Below are 10,065 nucleotides of genomic sequence, written 5' to 3' on the forward strand. Positions count from 1 at the left end.
GCCAAAGCTGCATCACCAAAGTATGGAGCTAAGCTGTGAATACTTAAGTACATGTGGTTTCTTAGTTTTTTATTTTTAATACATTTGCAAACTTTTTCACATTGCTATTATGGGGTATTGTGTATAAAAAAAAATTTAGGGAAAAAATTAATTTATTCCATTTTGGAATAAGGCTGTAACATAACAAAATGTGGAAAAAGTGAAGCACTGTGAATACTTTCCGGATGCACTGTATGTGTGTGTGTGTATATATATATATATATATATACACAGAGTCATATCTAGGCAGGAGCCAGCGCAGGTTGCCCTGGTGGTGGTATGGGATGCTGCCACCACAGTCTCCAGGGAGTGAAGGAGGGGGGCTTGCGGTACATCGGAGGAGATAGTTTAATCTGAAAATCCTTGTTTCTGTGTGTGTCTGTTTTTTTATTTTAATATATTATTTCAGCGCTAACTTACTATGATTGTATCACACCCCAATATTACACTTTATTTATTTATTTATTTTATGTGTTGGACAAATTCCTGCTACATATGTAGTTAGCACAGTGTACCTGTATTTTGTATCTCTATGCCTCAGACTAGTCCAAGGTCAGAACATGGTTACTGTATGTCACCCAGACTCTAGTGGATTTCAGCATTCGGTATCCCGCCGTTAGAGTACTTGCACTGCTCAGAATGCCGACATCAGCATCCCAACATGTATTGAAATGACGGTGCCGGGATGCCAAACACCGGAATCCCAATTGAGTTCGGTTGGGACTCTGCACTGGCAAATCGGGTGGGGTTAGGTTTAGGCTGTGGGGGGAAAGGGGGAGGTTAGGGTTAAGCTGCAAGGGTAGTAGGGTTTATTTTAGGCTGTGGGGTGGGAGGATTAGGGTTAAGCACCACTGGGGAGGGTTATGGTTATGCTGGGGAGGGGCTAGGGTTAGGCTGTGGGAAAGAAGGGAAAGGGCTAGGGGGGGTTAGGGGTACTTTACTTACCAAATAGGTGTTGGGATCCTGAGTATCGGGATGCTGCTGTCAATATTTTGACTGCCAGCATCCCAAGTGCTGGGATCCCCATCCCTTCCCCTCTGGTCAGTGGTGATCCTAATGCCTACCTGTGGCTTAGAACTGGGATACAGATAAGGAATATATCTCTAAGAGCTGTGTTAGGTCCTGACTTATAGTGGTGAAGAAGGTGAACTTGGCTTAGTATAATGCACATATAATGTGGGTGCATTTATCATAATTATTATTGTTAATAACAACAACTTTATTATTATTATTATCATTATTATTATTAGCATCTGACATTTGCTCATATTCATATATTCATTGCAATTCCGGAGGGGGTGAGGTACGTCTCAATGCTTGACCACAGGTGCAGAGCAGGTTAGCTGGATAGCTGAAACAGCCAGGACTCGGTTTGATGCTTGACCACATGTGCACAGCTGAGCAGGTTAGCTGGATAGCTAAGACAGCCAGGACTCGGCTTGATGCTTGACCACAGATGCACAGCAGAGCAGGATAGCTGGAACAGCCGGAACATGGCTTGATGCTTATCCACTGGTGCACAGCAAGCAGGGTAGCTGGATAGCTGAGTATTCTCATGATGGAGCAAACTGCAGTCCTGCAATGACAACACAGCACTAACCATGGTGAGACCTCAACTCACCTCCTTTATACCCTGGACTATCAGTGGATTGGCTGGAGGAGTCAGCTGAGACTGAGCCTTGCCGGGTTTGGACTGAACTCAGTCACCTGACCAGAGGCAAGATGGCGAAGTCCATGACTGGTCTTGGAGGAAACTTGGTTTAGGCCCAAACACCGGGAATCAGAGTACTATGGAGACTCATTGTGAGGATAACACACAGAATACTGAGAGTGCTGTGCAAAGACAGCATGAATAGACTTCATTGACAAATTGCACAATGAGCAGGGAGAGAACAGCTGCTGAATCCTAGACATCACTCTCACAGAGGAATACTCACACAGGTGACTAAATAGGAGTTTACACAGACTGCAACTTGTGTGCAGAATTGCAGGAGAGATGGCAGAGAGAATTAGTCAGGATTGTGACAGCTATATACTGTAAGAAACTGTTAACCATCAGTTACTTGAACTGTAAGTTGTGATCAGCTACTTTCCCCTGCCCTTTTTAAGTCTATCAAACCACCTTTCCTCACCCCCTTTGGTTTTCCTCAACCCTCCTCCTCATTCCATTGTTTCTGGTTTCTGTACTCTATGCACATCTGAAACTAATATCAAGGTAGAAAGTAAAAAAAAAAAAACTGTTCTCAACCCCAAATAAACTGGAAAAGTTGTATATGCAATTCACTTGGAGGAACCCACCGATAGCAACAGTGTTGATTATGGCAGACCTGTACTAGAAGAGACATCTATCAGTACTTGCATTGCTCAGCAGCCATGACCTCAAATTGGCAAATGTCTGGTCCTAACATGACCCTCGTAGTGGCTCTCTTAATAACTGTCAGGATATAGAACACCTTGAAAGCATCACTTCTGCATTTGTTGCTGTGTTGCCTGTTGGAAATTAGTTATCCTCCTTCTCCTAGCTAGATGATGTCACTGCAAATGAATGACTCTGCACAATTCATTGTGTTGAGTGTTATGGTCCAGCATGGCTGCTTAGATCCGCAGAGGTGAGACCTATCACCAGCGCTGCATGTCTCCTATACCATTGTTATCTCTTTTCCTAAATAAACCTGCAAGCCTGGTTAAGAATCACTGTATGGCCTAAACACCATCAAATATTTCGCTGGTGCCTATTGTAAACCACCCAGGTTCTGCACCAGTAAAGCATATTAACATTGCCACTGTGTGAGCTGGACTCCTGTTTTCAAAAGATAGGAGTTCAAAGCCCAGATTTATCAAGCCCTGGAGAGTGATAAATTACACGGTGGTAAAGTACCAACCAATCAACTCCTAACTGTAATTTTTTTAAACACTGCCTGTAACATGGCAGTTAGGAGCTGGTTGGTTGGTACTTTATCACTCCAAACAGTTTACCACAGCTCTGAGGCTGGAAGTAATGGATATACCTGTTCTTCCAGTCTGCTATGTATTTCTATCAACACTTTTTCATAAGCCTCTGCAGCCTCTATGTGCTAGCTCTAATGTGTTTCAAGATGTTATTTACCACTTGCTCCAGTGTGTACAATTAACATCTATATCTTGTCTCTACTTTAGCTTTTCCTGTGATCTACAATGCTATAGTAATTCCTACTCATTCTACAAGTTATTGGATTGTATAAATACATTGTATGCGAGATGCTTTCTGATGCTTTCTTTTTTATGGCTTTATTGCATTGTATTATACATCATTGGACCCAAAAAAACAGGACAAGTTGGCAATTCTAGTGCATTTCTTTGGTGCCACTTCAACTACAGCAGCCTCTAAAATAAGTCCTTCCTAAGTTAACAGACATTTCAATGTTCCACGAAACCCTGATTACCTATTTTACCCCACCATGATATCTCACATCCACATGAAGAGCTTTCCTCAATGGCAATGGACGTTCCTGTTACTCTGTGTTCAATTCAATTGCTATTATCTTCCTTGAGAATTAATTACTGCAGTGTTCAAAACATCTATCAAGGAAATAAAAAATAAATAACTGGAGTTGAGAGCATGGACAGATCTTATTGAATGCAAAATAGAGGAAATGGTTTGTTTTAATAATAATTTGACTTCTCTACTGCCAATGTGCTCCAGCAACAAGTATTCTTCATCATAGAGAAGCTAATGGACCTAGAAGACAGAGCTAAGTGGCAATAACATAAACATAAGAAGCATTTCTGACACTATTTCTAATGTGGAATTGTATAATTATGCCACTTCCCCTTCCAAAAATTGCTACCCTCGACTTTACAACTGACCCAGATCTGGGCAGATTCCGTATTCCTCACCTGTTACGGTCCTCTTCTTTCATATTGAGTGTCTTTTGAGAGACTCTGAAATAATAGTGGACCTTTGACTCTCCTTGAATGTTTCCCATGCTACATTGGCAAAACGCCAGCTCTTCTAGCCTATGGCAACTGTCCTGTTAGCAGCTTATATCCAAACACATGAGGTTTCCCAAAGAGAATTATTATTATACTTAGGGATGGTACTTAGAAACTGATTCAGAGTTATACACTAATGCAATTGCGATTTTCTAGGCTTCGGAACTGCTAATGTTAGCAAGTGAAGCTGCTGTCCAGAAATGAAATGAGACGTCCACCTGAACTTTTGCAACTGCGTACCCATTCGCAGCCTAAACTCAAAAACGAGGAACATCAGCTTCTCGAGTAGGTCTATGGGTATGCAGACTGGACAAGGCAGTAGCTGACAGCCTATACACACCCCGAAAGTGGCCATGACACACCTGTGTTTTTGTCGCCTCTCCCCGTTAACTCCCCAAAATGGTCACTTCCTGTCAATCACTTTGCTCCTTTCCACATGCTCAGTCTGCCGATAATTGCTTAATTGTAAAAACATCGACCATTGCATAGACTTAGACACTTAGACATTAAACAAATCTCCAGGAGTGGGTCTGGCTGTCCTACGAGAGTAGGATATCCCAGTCAATTTGCCAATGTCAGAACGTCCATACTGATGAGCAAGCAATGGTTAACTCATGGGACTTTAATGGTTTGCCTTCTCTTTTTTTTTAGTCTATTTTCTGTGATTGCTACCTAGCAATATTTATTTTTTTATACTCTGCGGTACATTATTTCAGTTCTTTCTTTGAATAAACCCACTGGTCCAGATTTGAACCTTGTACTAATGCATATAGTGACACCGTCCACTGTTTTTCTGTCCACACTTACACCTACCTCATACTGGGAACTAAAGGTCCATTATAAACTGGCATCCCTTTCCCAGATCAGTCCATGATGGAATGAATCAGCCACTCTTATAGCCTCCACTTGTGAGCACATCAACAGGATTACTTGCCAGTATGTGTACAAATCTGGGGTGGCTTTTTGGGGGGAGTCTGGCTGCGCACAAGATCTTGTGATGTTTGCGAGATCTCATGCATGCGCAGCAGGGCCAGCATGGAGACAAAACACAGTGCATCAGCACTAGGCTAATGCAATGGGGGGAATTTTCTCTTTTATTCTCCTCTCCGTAGTTTTACTCAGTTTTCACCTGGTTGTAGTTACTGCTGGTAGAAAGCAACAAGTTAAAAAGATATTACAAAAGGTCGACAGCAACAAAAAGGTAGACCAGGATGAAAGGCTGAACGGGAATAAATAAAACATATTGGCCCAGACAGGAAAATAAACACTGTCACCGGGCAGAAAAAAGATCAAACACACTGATAGCAGGGCCGGTAAAATGGGGATGTGGGTTAAAAAGAGGAGTGATGATGCCCTTAACTATTAAAAATATTAATTAATTTATGCAGGTGGGGGGGGGGGGGGCGTGGAGAAGGGCACCCGCTTCTTACCTTACTAGAACAGCGATATTTGGGAAGATGACACTGGCCATTACAGAGTGAAGACTTTAGCACAGTTCCAGAGTCTTTGCTTTTTATGTGCGATGCCATCTTTCCGAAAAGATCACCGGGAAGATGGCACCACCAACAGGAATAGTTGGGGGGGGGGGTTCGGACTCAGGCCCCCTCCGTGCCCCTTCAGCAGCCCTTGCCCGGGTAATTTGTACCCGCTCCCCCATCCCCCTCTTGGCACCACTGTATATTATACTAGCTGCTGTGATGAGGTGCCATTACAATACACTGCCTTGGGTGTATCCCTTCACATTACACAAGTAGTGGTTCCACTAGTAATATAGCAGCAAAGATGCCCGTGGTTTCTACTATTTTTCTAAAAAAATGAATCACATTATTCCAACAGAGTAATTCATTTTTAAAGCTTCTGGGGTAATATGGAAAGCAGAAACAAGGGGAAAGCTTATTCTGGGAGAGCCAGAGACTGAGCTCGCAGGACAAAAAAGTGGGACGAGAGGTCGGCGACTATATATAAGGTACATCCCGTAAACTCTCCAAATGGCAGTTGAGTGGAAAGTTTATTTACCTGACGACGTCCAGCTGTTTTATCTCACTGTGTCATGACATCACACAGTAATTGCAGATATTCATCTTAACAGCCGCTTAGCCTCCCCAATATGCTAAAGATTTTCACTCTTATTATATGTAACTTCATATCATAAACATGTAGGATCAGGGAGAGTTTTTTTTTTTTTCCTTATACATTTTTTTTTATATACTGTAGTTGGGCCCAGCCACAGGACCCCTGGGATCTGCTGGGTCCTAGGCAGGTGCCTAGGTTGCATTGTGCGAAATCCAGGCCTGCATAGTGAAGTCCACGTGGATGGTAAACCAAGCAAAATGTTTAAAAAATGTGAAAACCCACAAAAAACTTATTTCGACCATATGTGTGTCGAACATTGCCATGTTTACCTTGAACCTGTCGACCGTTTGTACCTGTCGAAACTTTTGACTTGCCTACCTTTTACCTGTCAAACTTTTGACCCTGTTGACCTAATGCCTGTCGACCATATGGTGTCAACCGACTGACTGTCTGTTTAGTCAGTGTCTATCCATAGTCCAGATACAATTAAATCACTACTTGTAAGATAAATTAAACACTCAACTTGATTGCCTTTTGGTCAATGATCTCTTTAAATATGTTGTAATTTGGCCAAACAGAAACTTCTAATTACAATACATGGTTACAAGTAACAAAAAATAAATAAAAACACAAATCGTTTTCCATCTTTGTGTGTAACTAAAAAGATGTGTATGGCAGCAATGTAACTTACTGTTTCTTCTTTATGTGCAGGTTTTTATGGAATACTCTTTGAGGATAACAGAGAAGCTGCTTTTGCCAACTACCAGCTATGGAAATCACTGGGATATGTTTTATCTTTTGGATATAGCTCTTTTTTAGGTGTTTATGTTAAACTGTGCATACTGCTAGCCACTTTATTACTTGGAATTTTGCTTTATATGATTGTCGAATACATTGAATTGAGGAAAACACAAATACAAATAATCCGTTTGAAATAAATGCAAAACATAAATCTAAAAGCATACAGTATTTATTAAAGAATAATTGTGGGATATAACTGTAAATATTAAGGATCCCCCGAATGTATATACGGGGACTACAGCAGGTATCTTCTTCAATCCTTCATTTTCGATTGCAAAAGCAGCCCCCATAGGTTTCTATGGGGACTGCTTAGTTGTCTCATTTACCAAGCTCTGACTGCGGTATCTAATGTCAACTATAGATCCCAGTATCACCAGAAGAGGTCCCCTTAGTATGAAAAGCAAAGCAAACAGATGAACAATTTTTTTCTGAACAAACCATGGGGGTAATTCAGATCTGATTGCTGGGCAGCGATTTTTGCTGTCCTGCGATCAGATAGTCACCACCCTACAGGAGGAGGGTGAATTCGCTGTGCAAGTGTGCGTTTGGATGTGTAGCAGAGCTGCACAAACTGATTTGGTGCAGTCTCTGCTCAGCCCAGGACTTACTCAGCCGCTGCGATTGCTTCTACCGCCTACTACCTCAGCCTACCCCACTGACATCTCCCGAAGTCCTGTGTAAACAATTGTTAAGTATGCATTATAGCGTTCAGCTAGGGTATGCCGCTTCCCAACTCTTCATCTGAACTGCCCATTTCAAATTTTCACCCATCTGCATTGCAAGATGATTTTTCTGAGGCTCCTTTTTAACTAACTCTAAATGAGGCTCGGTTCGGTTGAGTACGCTCTCTAGCAAAGAAAGGATGGGCAATTATCAGTACCATAAATCAGACAATGCAACTATGAAGTCTGATCCAGGTTCCTTTATCAAACATGATATCCAACCTTCCTCCAGTTCATGGAAACTGTTGTTCCATCTGGCTGGGTGATGTTACTGATCCTCGGTGGGATGTCAGGCAAGCACTTAGTGTGAGGAAGATCAGTGGCGTAAGTTCGTCACAGTTGCCCGGAGGCAAGATAAATATTGGTGCCCCCCTATTTCCTATAAAAAGATAAATCTATGTATGTATGTATGTATGTATGTATGTATGTATGTATGTATGTGTGCGCGTGTGTGTATGGAGTGTTCTGAAAAAGATTTATATACTGTATTTATACATTTAATTGTCTTTTATTTTAAATTGTCATTTATTTTAAATCACACATTTCTTAGCAGTCATACCCAGGATTAGAACCCATGGCCTGTTACACTAACAGCAGACACTTTACTGATGGAGTTATTTGCTCCTGTAGAGGAAGCATGAGAATTCTAACTACATGAAGTCAGGTGTAATTGTCAGAGAAGTATCTTCATATAGTTAAAATTCTCATATTTCCTATACAGGAGCAAACAGCTTCATCAGTAAGGTGTCTGCTTCCAGTGTAATAGGTTGTGGTTTCTAATCCTGGGTGTGATACTTGTAAAATGTGTATATTCAGTATAATAAAGAGGGTGTGATTTGTAAGGTGCAGGGACCAGTGAGGAAGTCGGCCAATGAAAAGACAGTGACAGTTATCAATTAACTTAATTCAATGGTGTCACATAATGGGAGGAGAGGTACCCCCCTTCAGAGCAGGAGCCCGGCGGCAGATGACTCTGTTGCCTCCCAGAGTTCTGCCTCTGAGGAAGAGTGTACCCAATTACATCACCAAAATGGAGGCTGATCTGTTGTTTTTTCTCACCCCAGAAAAACCTAACCAAGGACAAGAAATAACTGGCCAACATTACAAAGCCAAACCATAAAGGTAGGAGACTAGGAAAAAAGAGTAGGAACAAGGAAGCCCCTCACCCCTCACCAAAGAAGTCAGGATTATAAAAAAACTATTACAAACTTTCCCCTACTTCCATTACCATTGAGACTTTAGCTGGTGCTTAGTGGATTAAACACTGCAGTCTCTGAGTCCTGGGGATCAGACTGCTTCTTCCTAGGTGTTCATGGTCTGGTTCAGCTTCTGCTCGCATCCTCACTCTAGAACAGGGGCAGAACATCCAGAGCCAATAGAGACACCTGCCCCTGGGATCCAAGCCCAAAGGCACCTGAATGTACAGCAAAACCTGTGTGGTTCACAGCGGGATCCTAGTGTAAGTGCTGTTCTTCCAATGGAGCTCTGCAACGCAACTACTGCTGCTGCTGCAGAGTTAATTGGCTCTGTCCCAGGAGCCCTTCTAACACTTGCAATAGGGGACAGGACAGCTTCTGCTTGGTACTGCTTAGCCTGCACTGCAGCAAATGACTGTGCACCCGCTGCTGGACTGTGAGATGAGACCCAACGGTGTATCCCGTTTTGGCATGCTGCAGACAGCTAAATGTCATGAGTCTGACCCTGACCTACCGTCCGTTGTCATACAGCAAAGCTAGAGCCCTGCCAATTCACTGCGAGCTCTGGTCCCTGTAGACCAGCTGAGAGCACTATTTGTTTTCCCTGTTTTATTAAAGATGGGGCACCAAACTCCAACTTGACTCTGGGTGACTGGGATTAACTTACACCCATAGAGGCAGGACACACATCTCTGTGCTCTGTATACCTACAGTCATGTGTTCACTGCAGTTAGCTCTTTATGGGGGTCATTCTGACCTGATCACTCACTGCAGTTCATTGCAGCACAGCGATCAGGTCAGAACTGCGCATGCGCCGGTGCATGGCTGACAGCCGATGGATGTCACTGCATAGCGATCGCTTCTGCCTGTCAATCAGGCCGCTGGGCGGGGGGGGGGGCGGCACGGCGGCATTTGGCCGCCGTTTTGTGGGAGTGGTCCGGCCAAAGCAGGCATGGCCAGACCATGCAGGGGGCGGGCTGCAGCAGCTGCGTGACATCACACGCAGCCACTGCGACCCGGGCTGCGACAAGTAACTCCAGGAGCTGCGCTGGCTTGTAGTTACTCTTCAAATACAAAAGCATCGCCGCTGTGCGATTCTTTTGTACTTGTGCAGGGGGGGTTGGGCCTTGACTTACGGGTTGGACTAGCCCTGTCCTGGGTGTCTCCGCACATGTCAGTGTAAGTGATCATAGCTGTGCTAAATTTAGCCCAGCTACGATCAGGTCGGAATGACCCCCCATTTTAGGCTGCCTCCTCAAACT

The 10,065-nt window shown here is 43.2% G+C and overlaps 1 protein-coding gene across 1 annotated transcript in view; it reads left to right on the forward strand.

Annotated features, from left to right (window-relative positions):
- LOC134910977 (protein unc-93 homolog A-like) overlaps positions 1-7,022 on the forward strand; it is a 140,660-nt gene extending 133,638 nt beyond the window's left edge. Inside the window, exon 7 of the mRNA XM_063919370.1 lies at positions 6,796-7,022. Coding sequence (XP_063775440.1) covers positions 6,796-7,022 — 227 coding nt within the window. The remainder of the gene's footprint in view (positions 1-6,795) is intronic.
- The last annotated feature ends 3,043 nt before the right edge of the window (positions 7,023-10,065 follow it).

This window comes from Pseudophryne corroboree, chromosome 4, assembly GCF_028390025.1.
Source record: "Pseudophryne corroboree isolate aPseCor3 chromosome 4, aPseCor3.hap2, whole genome shotgun sequence".
NCBI classification, from domain to species: Eukaryota; Metazoa; Chordata; class Amphibia; order Anura; family Myobatrachidae; genus Pseudophryne; species Pseudophryne corroboree.